Source organism: Balearica regulorum, chromosome 3 (genome assembly GCF_011004875.1).
Source record: "Balearica regulorum gibbericeps isolate bBalReg1 chromosome 3, bBalReg1.pri, whole genome shotgun sequence".
In the NCBI taxonomy this organism is placed as follows: domain Eukaryota; kingdom Metazoa; phylum Chordata; class Aves; order Gruiformes; family Gruidae; genus Balearica; species Balearica regulorum.
The window spans coordinates 59,568,868-59,584,046 of record NC_046186.1 but is presented as its reverse complement, the minus strand read 5'-3'; the positions used below and the strand labels follow the sequence as shown (position 1 = coordinate 59,584,046).

Below are 15,179 nucleotides of genomic sequence, written 5' to 3'. Positions count from 1 at the left end.
TATACAGGAGGGAGACAATGTGACTTTTGGGATGAGCTGTGACTGGAACGTCTTACTTTCCCATGTAGCAATGCTTAGGACTTAAACATTAATAAGTTCAAATACCTAGTACCAAGAATATCCATAATTTCCCCCATGCCTTTTTTTTTTTTTTTAATCAGAAAAAAATGTTTAAAAATAGTACAGTGAGGAATTATTGGACTGATGTGGGCCTCTGTTGCCCTGGGAAGAGACTTTTATCTTTGGTGTGTGGAGTGTATAGGGGCAGACTATTCAGACCTTGTTCTGTAAAGGGCAATTCACCTTTGAATAAGCACATGTGCAGCCGTTACTAGATGTTTATCAACAAACACAACAAAACACTGCTCTAACCCTGATTTTGCCAACACTAAATGAAATTAGTATTGGGAAAGAGTATTTTTCAACTCTACTTTTTGTTTTACTGTGGCTGACCCATGGATCCCCTGAAACATGCTCCTCTTGCTTACAGAGTCAGCCAGGGTGAGCCTTGGCTTAGATTTTGCAGTGTTGCAAAGTCATTACCTTGCAGATGGAGAAAATGTGCCTTTTAATTTAAAAGTTAGCAGGTAAAAGTCCAGATCACTCATACTAGGCTGTCCTTAACAGTCATTGGCAAGAAAGAGGCACTTTCAGGAGGCAGATTATTTTGCCCTTCTAAGAATTCATCTTACTGTCTCGTGGATCCCTGTCCCTAGGTGCAGTATTAACCCCACCATCAGCATGACCCTTGTTTTGACAAAACCAACTAATTTTTAGCTGTCCAGCTTAAGTTCATTGAATCCCATCATGCTCTTGCCAAGCCTAGGGAGCCTCAGTGGGGTCCCAGTTTGCCATTCTTTGTCTGAATTCTCAGATAGCCAAACCCTGTCTGTGAAAATCGCATCCACGTCAAATTCAGATTGTCCAGAGTGACAACAGAGCTCAACAAAACGCACAAGCAACTGTTCCAGAGGCCTGGCAGTCCAGAATTTTTGGGGAAAAATGGGTATTACCACACGAATAAACACATTAATGTGGCACATACTTCCGCAAGTCTAAAGTGGCTACATAATAGTTTCTATGGGATGTGAAGGTCACAGACCCGTGATTTTATGTGCCACAATTCAAAACCTGTGCAAAGAAGTGGTGAAACTCCCACTGATTTCAAATGGCTTCCTTCACTACTGTGCTTTCATATACATTTTAAAATGTATTATAACTTACGCATCTTTTATTTTAGCAGGGGCCTTCTTTTTCTTTCTGTGTTTGGCCTGGGACAGCTTAACTGACTGTTAATGAAATTGGTGCACCGCAACCTGAGATCAACTACGGAAACTTTTCTTTGTGAGAAATACTAAAGGGGCAACTTAGTTTAGACTCCAAAGCCCTCTGTGCTCCATTGTTACATGAATCCATATGGCATCAGAGCGTGTACATTAGGGTGGGTAACTCAATGACTTTAAGTTAAGTGAGTGAAAATAGTTTATTGCCTAATATTTTAAGTTTGTTAGTATTAAGTTACATTGTTTTCAACTAAAGTAAATTCTTGATGAATGGCTTGGGATTTTTAGCTGAGTGGTGCTTTTAGAAATCTGATGGATGCCTGATAGGATTCCTTCCTCACACCATAGCCAACTGAAGACATTTTCAGACATGATCTGATTAATATGTTTGAAGCATTATGCGGACATATAGCAATAAGGGGTGGAGGAACTAGTTCAAAGAAGCTACAGAGTGACCTGAGTCTCAGTTCTCCAAGCTATTCAAATCAAACCTGGATTTTTATATTCATATGTACACAGTGCAGGATAGAAGCATTTCTTATACTTTATTTCCCCAAAATATATACACTTCCTCATTAAAACTGCTCAACAACAAATCGTGTTCCCTTGGTTCCCTTCCGTTCACCAGTTTGCATCAGCTCCTCATCTCAAAGATACTGCTTTCTCTCTTATTCTTGCTGTACACTAAAAAAAAAAAAAAATCACATCGTAATATCCATATTCTCCTTACAGCACAAACCATTAACTGACAAGCTACTTTGTCTCCGGGGGGTTGCAGTCTTGTGAATTTTTAATAAATTGCCTTTCTTTCTTTCATAGCAGTATCCTGCTTTCAGACTCTGCAAGGTGACAATCCCTACACTCCACAATGAAAAAGAAATATGCTATTCTACATTCATCCCACCATGTCTTCATGTCTAATGCTTGAATTTTTGCCTGTCAGGAACAGGAACTTTGGTCTGTGTTTGCACAGAACTGGATGCAGTTAACATTGGTTTTCTCCTTCGAACTTCTAAATGCCACCAGCATATGAATGAATCAATATATGAACAAGCAACAACTGAAATGTATTATTTGTTTACAACAGTACAACTGTGTAACCAACGTAGCCTACCTATTGGCTTGCATAATACCCAGCTTTCTAAGATGTCTTCCTTGTTCATAACTACACAGATAGTCTTTTGGTGAGTGTTTTCAGTCTCTTCAAACTGATCAGAACACGTTCTCTGAAAGCATTTAAAACTGCCTGCTCTCTGGGGGGGTTTAGTTGGGACTCATCAGAAAGTCATATGGTGAATGTTCTTTTCTTGGCGGAATTACTCATGCATGAAACCATGCAATTCCTTCCCCACAAATACTTTTGTATGCAATTCTCATATTTGTCTTTTGGCCAGTAAAAGTCAATCTCACACTTTTGCAGACAGCTGTCCAAAGGGACTTGTGTTTGGCCAGAGCACATTTCTTAAGGCAAAGAAATAATATTGATGGATAATTTGCAGTGTTTGAAGAGCTCTGCAAGTTATGCTTTTCCAGTACATCTATTTGCCATTTGGTATTAATAGACGTGGCTACAGGAGACACATGACTCTCAAAGTATGCCTGTCAGTGAAAGCTGGGAGCCAAGAAGATGTTCAGTGTGGGAAGGTAGCAGTAACAGTGCACTGCACTGGGGTAACAAAACAAAAAGTGTGAGGGAGAGCAAGGAAGAAGAAGAAACTGGAACTTAAAAGCATGTAGTCATGCAGACTAAGAAGAACTCATCATCATGGGATTAAAAGAGGAGAATTATGAAATAAATTACAGTGAGGTTTGGATGGGACTGAATTATAAAAGCAGCCTGTATGTGAAACATACGGGAATTGCCACATCAGAACACACTGGGATCAACTAATTTAGTGCTAAAATGAGTGAGAAGAATATTTTAGGCTAGTTGGACTATTTGTAACCTCACTATTCCTATTTGTTTGCATTCACCCTGAAAATACTAGCACCTTCTCCCAGTAAAACTTTGTTTTATAGCCAGCGAAGGGAAAAAAGAGTTGTAATTGACCTCATCAGCTTTAATGACACACCAGCAGATGGAAATAAACAAAAAACCCCTCTTCATCCATTTTATCTTGTTTTGCGTAGCCGTTCCAGAAACATGTCCTTGCTTCTGTGCGATAGCAGCGACTTAACTGACTAACATCCTGTCTCTGATCTCAACTCCTTGAGCAAAGTCGTTGAGGCATCTGTGACGAGCATACCCCGTCATCATGTGGTCTTTGCCCTGACTTCCTCGGCCACAGACATCTATTCCACACGGAAACGGCAGAGGCTGACCGAGCTAACTCCCTCTTCGTGGCCGCAGAGGAAAGATTAGCAGCACTGTTGGTGACTGCTGCTGGGTCTGCTGCTAGACTTCAAAAGCCGATGCCATGAAAGCTAAACTCCAAAGCAATGCCTGAGCGGCGATGGGGAGGCATACGACGTAAAAGAGCATTTTCAAGATTTCTTTACAGTAAATACAAACATATTTACTTTCCCTTCCCTTTCCCAGAGTGTTTTTGTTGTTACCTCCTTCTGCACTCACTGGCTGGATGCAGCTAGCTATAAGAACAGAGCCTGGCTTGGTTCCTCGTGCAATTATTCTGTTGCTCAAAGGGGAACAAAAATTTATCTCTGTGTGATAAGGGACAGTGGCACTAGGGAAGATAAGCTGCCTGGAGATCAAGTTGGAAAGCTTCATTTCCCCATTCCAGTAGGAACAGAAGGAAAACTTTTAGCTTAATTCTCAGTTTCCTGGGTTGTGACCATAATACATCCCTTAAAGATATTTTAACCTATGTGTGAATTTCCTCAGTTTTATTAAGAATTATCTCTATTATTATTTTAAATTCATCTCCCTATGAAGGTGTATGAAAGTGAATGGGACAGACTTTTGTGGATACTGAGGAGTATATAATGGTGGATTTCAGAACAGTAAAAAAAGGGGTCTCAGACATAGACATACAAATTCCAAGGGCATAGGTAGAGTTGGAACATAGGTTCCATCTGCCTGCTTTGGTTTTGAAGCAATTGTCTACTGAGTGTAAAACAGGCTAGAATATATTGTCTGCGACTTGCTCAAAAGGAAGAAAAAACCCCCACCTTTATGCACATTACAGGGAAAAAAAAAAGAGAGAAAGATTCGTGATTGTGAACAAATGCTTGTGGTGCGCAGTATTTTTCAAGTATGGTTTGGCTCATATCCCATAAAATAAGAATTGACAGTAAAATACGTGAATAGTTTCTTTTAAAGTACTTACTACGTAGGAACAGCAGGCATTTCTCAAAGAGAAATGTCTTGTTCAATCTGAAGAGATTGCCAAATTGCCATAAGCGAATGCACAACATCATTATCACCTCAAAAAAACAGTTTCACAGTTCCAAAATTACAGTTCCATCCTATATTTTCAGCTCTTGCAAAATTAGCTATGGTAGAAAAAAAAAAGAACTCTTCACCCAGGACTCTTAGCCCAGTTGCAGTGGGCTAATGAGAGGCTGTGTTTCCATTTGTGCCACTGTGCAGGAGCAGGAGCAAGCATGGACATTTTGGACATAGATTCTAAGCATAAGGGAATCCATGAACAGCTTGCCTTGGCTGCTCCCCTGAGGCAGATACGCCTCTTTACCTCTTCAAGGCCTGACACAAGGAGGAGGTGGTGACATCTACCCCATAGATTCCCATAAATCAGTAGATCTAGCCAGTTCTTGGGTCAGAGGGATGCACCTGTACTGTCTGGTTCATAAGATCCTCCTACTAATGTTATTTCCCTTCTCACGAGGTATATCCCTAGGGAAGAAGCCAACCTTCAAAATGACTACAAGCTCCAAACCCCTTTAACGTTTCTATAAGTAATCTGCAGCAACCCTAGTGATCATTTGTCAATGAAACAGTAAGTTACTACTTGGTACCAGCAGCTCATGCTGGCTCACAGATGTTCACATGGGGGGCAGCTGTTCCACCTGTTCCTCTCATCCTCAAAAAGGGTGAAACCTTGCTTTTGAGCTGGGAGGAAAGGGAGAAATAGAAAGAATGGGGAAATAGGAAGGATGGGGAAAATGGGAGGGACGGGGAAAAGGAAATATTCCTGTGACACTCCTGTGCCAACCAGAGTAACTGCACCAGGGACAGAGCAAGTAACTTCCCTGCTGCAAGAAGGGGAGAAAAGGGAACAATGGAACAACAATCTCTGCTGAGTGGAATTATTATTTCGTAGACTTCTTAAGCATCTCCCATTCTTAACATGTGGGATGCCATTCACTGTGTTCTGTGATGGGGAATAAGTCCAACAAGCCAGCCTGCATGGAGGGGTGGTTCTGCTGGCACTCTTGCTTATTGGGTGAAGCCAAGCGGAGCTTCCCTTGGCTGCCATGCAGTGTTGTGGTCTTTCTCCCATGCAGATGGCAGGATCAGGCCACGTTGCTCAGCCAGAGCTAGTAGAAAGAGTTCAAGGTGGGAGAGAGGCCACAGGGCTGCAATTGCAAGAGATATGGTCTTACCTGTAGGGAAGCATGAAATAGGAATTGTTTCGGAGGCATCCCACAGTTGAAGTGTGAAACTTGGCTGCCTGATACCCAACAAACAACTCCCACCATGACATGTTTTACGATGGATCTTTTTGTTCTGAGCTCCACATGCAACCCCTCATCTTGGCAGCTCTTTCAGCAGAACCGAGAGAGAATGTGCCTTCCCATCCAGCCACCCTGGTCTCTCTAGATAACACAAAGCGCATTTTTTGGAGCAGCATTAGGACTTTATTTACTCCAGACAAGGGCACAGTTCTCTCCAGCCCAAAGAACACCGCATCAATGGGAGCTTTGGTGAAGCCTGCAATTGAGGCCTGGGAATTCAGATGTGAGTTATGAAACAAGCACAATACCAATCTCATATTATGATGATGATAACGTGGTACCTTTTCCTTCCTTCTGACATCTCTTTCTTTGTACAATACATTTTCTGCTCTCGCTTGTAGGTGGGCAAGGATTGCCCCTTGCTGACGGATGCTGTACGATCTCTCTGACCCTTACTTCATTTCCTCTTTTGAAACCACATGTTTTTCCTTTCTTTGTGCAAGGGCTCCATGGACTCCACTCACTAGCTTCACAGTGCACTGCAATAAACATAGGACAAGCTGAGCCTGGCCAATATCTTTTTGTATACACAATGCATATGGTACATTAATTTTATTCTGCATCAGCCAAAAGGTGGCAAAAAATAATGGAATTAATCAGGATTTGCAGCAGTGAATTGACAGAAATTGGGCTGCTGAGGATATACTGCACAACATAATGTCAAATAATTATGTCAGTTACTATTTTGGACTCATTGTTTCATAATTCCATTCCTAAAACAGGGCAACACCACCACAATTGGTCTCAATGAAATCAGTTACTGGGGCTTGTTCTGAGGTTGCTTTGGTTTTGTGGATGTGTAAATCCTTGTATCTTCAGTGGAATGAAACTTTGGTCATGTCTATGTGAAAGGAGATTGCAGTCACTGGGTCCAGCTGCTGCAGCTGGTCTCAAAGGTACTGAGTTTGGAAATCAATAGAGTTAAAAACCAGCTGATATCAAACAGCATTACATTAAGAGTCAAGTATCTCTGGTGATCTGCTGCGTGATATTCAGCTTACATAGTGAAAGAGCCATCATCTGTAGCATATGCAAACTGTAAATAGGCAAAGCAGAGGAAAATTTGGGTCAGGGGGGTGCAAACTTTTCAGAAAAGTGTGGGTTACGCTTTCTAAACCACAGTGATCTGAATGCACATCCCATATTATTGGAACTCAAAAAGTGTGCAGCTGACCACTTGTCCAAACAGTGTAGACAAAAATGGGAGTAACCTTGGAAGTTTAACCACATGCTCTTAATAACTATCCTTCTTTTGTGGCATCTCCTCAGTATCCTTCTCTTGATAAAAGATAGTAAACATGTTCACATGCATGCTTATGGCTACAAACCACTGCTGAAGAAGGAAAGACTTCCAGCCCCTCTATAAGGAGGAATTTGTAAGTCAACATTTTTCCAACTCCAGAATTTACTTCAAAATTTTTCAAAACCTAAAAATATAACTGACCTCAAGCAATCTCTGAGCCTTCCTCCAGTGAATTGTCATGTGGGTCATTTTGTTTTTCATATTACACTGGAGCTCTCCTGTTAAAATAATTGGCCTTCACGTGCACAAAAAGGTTCTGTTTTTCCTCCGTAGCTTTAAATGGCTTTTCCGAGTAGAGACTGACTCATTGTTAAAGCAGCTATGTCTACAGCACTTGGAAACAGCCATCAAGAAACAAAAATGATTCCTTGAATTTCTTTCAAAGAGGAAAGTCTTTGCTTGAAAATAAAACTGTAAAAACCATCATTACCACCTGAACTAATATATATTTGAGAAAGAAAATGACAAACTGCTGTACATTATTTTTATTCCTGCATTATTTCTCCTCCAAAACACGCAATGCCAGGGAGAGCTATGTGCATGATACTGTGGGGGAGGAGATTTCCATCATGGCCAGACTGTGCATAAGTGCTCCCTGGTTGCTGGTGGCTGAGGAGGTTACTGCTTCCACTGCAGTTTGCAACCCTCGGCCACCACAATTCACAGCCGGTATACTAAAATAGGCTGAACCTTGCCACAGCTTCGGCATGCCCATGGCAGGGGATGTCAACTGCAGCAGCCTGGAGGCAAATATATTGCTCATTCTGCTTTCAGCTAGAGGGGTGGCAGAGGGATGGAGCAGACAGTTAGGTGTGGTGACCTCTAAAATTGCCCCGGCGTGAATAATAAGAGCTTGTGAGTCAGAGGCTGGGAAGATACAAAAGCAGGTCTCTTCTCCACAGCCAGTGAGTCACAGGACCAGTGTCGCCAATCTCATTCCTTCTGTGACACTATTTGGTGTTTTATTTTAATCCTCAGTTTCTGGAGTCAGGTGATTATGCACATATACCATTTGGGGGGTTTGGGTTTTTTTTCCTTAAAGTTTTAGTTTCTAGCCTTCACCTTTGTGAAGGTAAGCTTCAAAATGTAGATGCACACATGCTTTGAAGGCTCAGGTAGTACAAGGGAGCTAAAGCAAAGCAGTTAGAATTTTAATCTTTCAACTATATGTGGGTCTGGCTCAGGATTTTCGAACCTTTGATGTTAGCAGTGGTGCATAACACTGTAAGAGAGCAAGTGAGAGATGGATGTCATTCTACCTCAGGGCAGACCAAACAGGCTGGATTTCCTGAGGCAGAACTGTCCTTAGCATCAAGGCTGTGATGGTGGGACACAACTGAGCTTGTGCCTCTTGTGAAATGACAGGCTTGGGAAATACCTTGAGTTTGTTGTGCTGGGGAATACATCTTGTGATGCAGAACATTTTCATTTTAAGTTGCATTTCCCTGGTGATGTAACTGATCTTACAACTCATGCCCTCCTTAGATTCTCCCATCCCCTTGAGAAAACCAGGCAGGACACAGGGGGACTGGACTTACCAATGCTAGTGCACTCCATCGTGTGATTGTTGGCTTCCAGCCCATCAGGGCACTTTTCAAGGCACTTTCCACTGTACAAGTAAAACCCACTTTTACACTTTGTGCAGAAGTTTCTGGTGAAGCAGGTGTCACAGTCAGCTTTACATTCTGAAATGCAAACAGTAAACAACAGTGTTACTCTTTGCCACAAAATGCCATGGGCTCTCTCACATATACAAGAATTACACAATTCTAGCAATATTAAACAATTTTGAAAGGAAGCAAATTATATTTAGATCTTCTTCATGGCCTGCACACATAGTGAGGCCAGCCACATGCGACCTTGACATGAGTGAGGATTTAATAAGGATGGCCTGATGCTGAACGGCCTCACACTGCTTGTCTTCTTGCAGACCTATGCAAATGGAAGACAGAGCACAGCACATCAGAATAACAATATACTGCTTCTGCCCTGACACAGCATAGGCACTAATTAATCCTATAGGGCACAGGTACTGGGCCAGTTCCACATCATCTAGCTCCATCAATCCAGGAGAAATAAAAATATGCCAGAATTAAGAATCTCCTTAACATTGTTTTGCATCAACATATTTTTATTTTTTTAAATGACTCTTTGATGTTCAATCAAATTTCCTATAGTATTTCATGTATTCTCTATATGACTACCCAAGTTGGTATTAGAGATATATTTCCCAGTTTTCAGGTATTTTTAAAAGAAATACATAAAAGTTTGTGTATGACACAGCTCATGTCCAATATGCAAGGCAAAACACGCTGCTAAAAAGTGAGCAAATACTTTACAGCATCAAGTTACTCTGTAAGACTTTGCTCTGCGGTTCCATTCATTAAATAACTTTTATTGCCAGGTAAAAACTGGGACAGTTGCTTGGTCGTCACTCATGTTTTTATATCACCTGTGGGATTAAAACCAGTGAATTAAACAACAAAAAGAGGAGCGGGGAGGACATTGCGATCTTTTCCAGTGCATTTATGGTTCAAAATACATAGTGGGGTCAAAATGTTGCCTGAGCAGTAAAGAATGGAGTTGGGTTCTCTGTCTCGCAGCCTGGAGGCAGCATGAATTGGTAACTTCCCCCAAATGAGGCTGAGACCTGGCTAGCTGAAACCCGGCCAGCTGCTACAGGCATTTAGAGGACTAAATTAAGAGACAAGCGATAAAGAGACCAGGGCAAACCGCATCTCCAGAGAATGCCACCTGCCATCTTCTCTCCTTGTCGCAGGGGTCAGGTGGGTAAGGGAAATGGGTTAAACGGCGCCAGGCACCGAGGCTGAGCATCCCTTGGCCCCCATTCTTCTGAGCTGCCACTGCTGCCTCTCGCTGCCAGAGGGTGGTGCCTGGCACCCACCGGCGCTTCCCATTCACATGGGGGTGTACAGGAGGAGACTATCACCTGCATCCTAGGCAGGTCATTCATGCAGAGCCAGGATCCCTGAGATTTAGGCCATTTTGTGATCTTTTACCTTAACTTTTTGCTCAGGTTAATATTTACTGCACTGCTATAAAAGAACTGAACAAATAAAGACATGGCCTGTCCATCTGCTTCTCTGTTGACTTGACTCCTAAGGGGACACAGCATTCAAGAGAGAACAAACAAATCCATGCGCTTCCCCTTTCCCCAGCACTTACTTGCACATTTATTAATGTCAGGATACCGTGTCCCATAGTATCCGCTTGGACATGAGGAAAGACATACTCCGATCTGTTTCATGCCAATTCTCTCCAGAACAAAAAAGAGCCTGGGCTTACATGACAGGCATCCGTTGTAGTCAGAACATGTAGCACACCCTCCTTGGCAACCCTGGCTCACGTTAGGATGCACTGAGAAGACAAGTATTAAAAAAAAAAACAAACGGTGGTGAGAGAACAAGACAAGACCATGAAATAATGCTTCCTGTGTACTTGGAAGAGCGGACCATCCACCTGTCTGACAGCTCTTGAAGATTGCTTCATTTTTTCTCGTGTCTCTTAAGACCTGACATTTCATTTAAGCGATTATTTGATCTGCATAAAAATGAGAAGCTCAGCTGACGTGCTCACATCTTGCAGAAATAGCTAACAGCAAATTATAGTTGAAGTAAATTTTATGGAACAGCAGCATCCTAGAGAACAGTTATTTTTATTTTAGTTATTTTCACAGGCTTTTCTGACTTGTATGCACTTGGCTCAGCAGATAAATACATGTTCACTTATCTTTGCTTTTCCTAGCTGGATGATTAAAAATCAACCTAGTGTATAATTTCCTTCATTGACTAAATGCCATTTGATTGAGTTCTGCTGCGCAGGAATATGCCCTTGTAAGATCTGATGCTAATTTGCCTTAATAAAAAGACACAGGAGAGCCATCCTTCTCACCCTCCTTCTTTCCCTGGAATGTTCTCTCTGGCATGTTTTTAATCTCTAACAATTACAACCTGATGTTCAGACTTAACTGTGGCATTTACCCTGCTCCAGTCCCAGCATGGAGCATAGGTAGGATTATATTTGCCTTTCAATTGAATTGTTCTAATTCTTCAGACAAGGAAAGGAAAACTGATTACACTCACTGCTTAAGACTATTCGGTTCTTCTTTAGGGGCTTCGGGCTAGCAGAAAAGAGGATGCTATTGCAGACTCTCTTTTCAGTAGCAGACGTTAATCAGTGTATTGCTTCTTAGTGATAGAGAATAAAATTTTGCATCTTCCTGTACTTTAGAAGTTGTTACCTACTTTTAATTCATTCTTCCTTTCATTCTTAAATAGGAATTGGATCTGCAAATTAATTAAGCACCAAATAGCTCCAGACCCTGTCCCCCCTTGTTTTTGACCTCGTCTTGTATTAAAAACCCAGGCATTTTTCTAAGTGTAAGCTTTCATCTCTCAACTTGAGATATCTGATTATATGTAATGTGTAAGAGAAATCCAGTCCTCATTTACACTTGTAAATCCTATTTGTAAATACTATTGGCTTCCTGTTCTGCCTTCTCCTCAGGCCAGTGATAACTTTGTAAATATGCACGTGCCATATTTTGATTGCCTGGTTTAGTGTTTTGATTTTGTTTTTATCTGCAGACACTGCTAACCAGCTTGCATACACAATGAACTGGCTTTTGTCAGCTCCCTTCTGTGGATCTCTTGGAGACAGACCAGAAGCCCATATGAATCCATGGCTTACAGGTTGAAAGCCACCACTCTCTGCTAGCTGAGGGGAGTTTGCCTGGTGGCAGGGAAGTTCAGGAATACCTCTGTACTTTGTTCACTAACAGTTTTGGCAGAAAAGACGTGGCCCATGAATGGAAAAGCACTCCTCTATGCTCTGAGGTTTCAATGACCAGACAGTCCCGCAATCTGAGAAACCTCAAAGGGAGTTCAAGTTCACTTCTCCTCTTTCATTAACAGAATGAGGGATGAGGGTTATTTCTCTCAGTAGGGCTGAACACAAGGACAAGAGCAAACTTTGGCCCTGCCGCAGGCAAAAAATTTCAATGAGAACATAAGAACGCAATTCTCTGTGCCCCTCAAGGCACTCACTTTGTAGAACAACCTGGAGGAAAGTGTTTTTACCACCAGGACACACCACTACTATGAGAATAAATGGCATTGTGCATAATGAGAAGCTGCAACTCCAATTCAGTTATCGGACTTGCTTTCACTAGACTCTCAAAATACAGAGTGCTTGATAAGTATAGCGTATTTTTTTCTGAGAAGATTCCAAAGATACAGAGCATATTGATTTTGAAATTAAGAGCCTGAAAAATTGGCTTTCTTTTTAAAGTTAAGTGAATGAAAATGTCCTTCTCTCTCTCTCTTCTCTGCCTTGTGGCTCTTGTATGAAGCTACTTTCAAAGGCAGACACAGTAACGTGATCTAAGAAGCTGACATTATTTAAAAACTATCCATGACTTTCCTTCATTAAGTCTGACAGAGGGAAGAAAAAGCAGCTGAAGTACAAAATATTTGTCATCAAAGCTGCTATATAAAATATGGATGATCACTTTTGACGGGAAACATATTATGTGTGAGCACCTGTGACACATCATTATGAACAGATTCTCTTGACAGAGAAAACATTATGTGTAACTGCTCTGAGGTCAAGCTCTGTGTGTGTGCCCTTGAGACAGGCAATACTTATTACCAAACGATGATAATTCTCTATAGCTAAGATCCATTACATGGCCAGTTTCCATCTCCTCTTTAACTCCAGAAGTATTAAGTATAAAATAAAATGTACTCCTAGCCATTTTCACAATTTCTGCTTCCTTTCATGCATCCCAGATACATCTCATACAAATAACATGGCGGGGGGGGGGGGGGGGGGGGGGGAAGTGCCTGTGGTTCCAAATGGAGAATCATATTGTTAGTGTTATGAAGCAAGGAATAAGTTAAAATATGTAAGTCAAGCTCCATTTAAAGGTTAATTTCATGCTATGTTATAACTCAATGTGTGAAGCAAAACAAGCTCCTGTTCTTGGAAATGCATAGAGGAACATTCTCATTGAAAAGTCAGAACTGACATTTTAAATGAAGACAGACATTTTTTCTTTTAAAAGCTATTAAAGGAATCCTTTTTTTATTGTCTCCTATTGTGCCTGGCATTTCTTTGAGCCCTGTGTCTGCATAATGAAACTGTCTCTCACTGCACTTGCTCTGAATGCTGGATAGAACCTTATTCTGGCTCTGGCAAGAAGCAAAGCTGGCACAGCTGAGCACCCCAGAAATTGGTACCATTTGAAAGCACGGCACTGGGCTTTGTCATTGAACCTGGGAGAAAATAAATGATGGAGGGGAAATATTTGTGTCAAGGAAATGAGATAGCATGTTTGAAATAAGACATCTCCAAGCTCCAGCTGAAGATCTCATTCTTGTTACCTCTCAGCCTCCTCCCTCTCTGGTTCAGATCCAGGCGCCTGCCTGATCCCTGCAATGTAGGGGCCATCCCTCCCCTCCTGCAGAGGCCAAGTGGGGTCGAAGGGATTCCAGAAGGAAACGGGACAAACTCAGGCCCTGAAACATCTTTCTGCCACAGGGAGGAAACTTACAAGTACTGGGTACGGAACTGGCCATTACTATTCCTCTCTCATTGCAGCAAGGTGTTAGTGCCTGCAGATCTCAAGCACTTCAGCAACTGCACACCATAACCACGAGGAAGCAAACAGAGGTTTTACCCTTTTTTCCCCCATATCAGACACTGTGAGCTCAGAGTTTAAGTGATATGCCACAACAAGCTGGGAACATAAACCCCATCTGGTGAAATCCAGCCATGGTACACCTGGTGTAAGCATTGCTTCAGATTTCTATACTTAGGTCAACAGTAGAAATAGGTAAGTAATGTGTATCCACTTTAAGAAACGCTTTGAAGTCTACAGGTGAAAAAGCACTAGGAGAGCGCAGACCACTCCTGTTAGCAACAAGTTTTAGATGTGGTAAGAGGGACAAAGAGAGGTCCAGTCTCTTGGCAGAGGGGCAGGCGCTGTGGCCTCGTGGGTTGGGCACTGGCTGCAGAACCAGGTCTGGGCTTTAGCATTGCAAATCTCACTTGTAACCCACTTGGTCTTTGCTGCAACCTGCTCCATTATAAAGACAAATAAAATTAACTATAAAAAATTCTCCACAACCCTCAGAACTGACTTCTATGAGGATGAAGTATTCTATGCACGGCTTGTTAGGAGCAGTGTCTAACGTTAGAGATTACCCTACCATACATTGAGCAGTTTGCCCTCTTGTATTCAAACACTCTTTAACCACAGTGCAATCCTAGACTCTCAAAGATAGAAAATACAGCACAGCAATGGGCAAAGCAAGGGGTGGGAGCACAGAGACCCATAGACAAGTTCTTCCCCATCTCTTACAGGAGCATCAGCCAGGCCTGCTGACTCATCAGGTACAAAGTATTTATGTGCAGGCTCGTGACTGGCTTTAGGTCCAGAATCCATCCCTCCATTTTTCTTTTTATAAAACCTAAATACTGGAGATCAGAGAAGACACTAAGTTAATCTTGAACTATTCTTTTCCCCTGCCTGGCTTTAAGCCCTTTTTGGCTTGGAGGCCTTTTTTTGTGCAAGCTGTTTGTCCAGATATTAGTTTTAAGCCTCATTAGCAAATGAAATCACTGTGGATTTTCCTTTCTCAGAATATTTTCCAAAGCCCTGCTCTGGAAACAATGAGTTGTGGTTTCTCTGTTAAAAATAGAAAGTTAGGGACAAGGAGCTGAATTTGAATCTGAACTTTCAATGATGAGGCGATAGGAGATTTTGATGGCATGCAGCAAATAAATTCTAAAACCTTTGCACTTAAATTTTTCTATCAGTTTTATTTTATATATAGATTAAAATTTACAGGATCAAAAACAGAAAATAAGAAAATGCAGGAGAAATCCAGCTGGGCATGTGTTCTGAAAGCCAG

General features: G+C 41.7%; 1 protein-coding gene across 3 annotated transcripts in view; it reads right to left on the bottom strand.

Annotated features, from left to right (window-relative positions):
* RSPO3 (R-spondin 3) overlaps positions 1-15,179 on the bottom strand; it is a 61,644-nt gene that overhangs the window by 15,651 nt on the left and 30,814 nt on the right. Inside the window, exons 3-6 of one of the 3 annotated variants that reach the window (XM_075748043.1) lie at positions 10,429-10,620; positions 8,781-8,927; positions 6,221-6,418; positions 1,810-1,967 (exon numbers count right to left, since the gene is read on the bottom strand). In XM_075748043.1, coding sequence (XP_075604158.1) covers positions 1,918-1,967; positions 6,221-6,418; positions 8,781-8,927; positions 10,429-10,620 — 587 coding nt within the window. In that variant the 3' untranslated portion in view covers positions 1,810-1,917. Of the gene's footprint in view, positions 1-1,809; positions 1,968-5,625; positions 5,808-6,220; positions 6,419-8,780; positions 8,928-10,428; positions 10,621-15,179 lie in introns of those variants that run through there. The other 2 variants (XM_075748042.1, XM_075748041.1) reach the window with 2 other exon arrangements.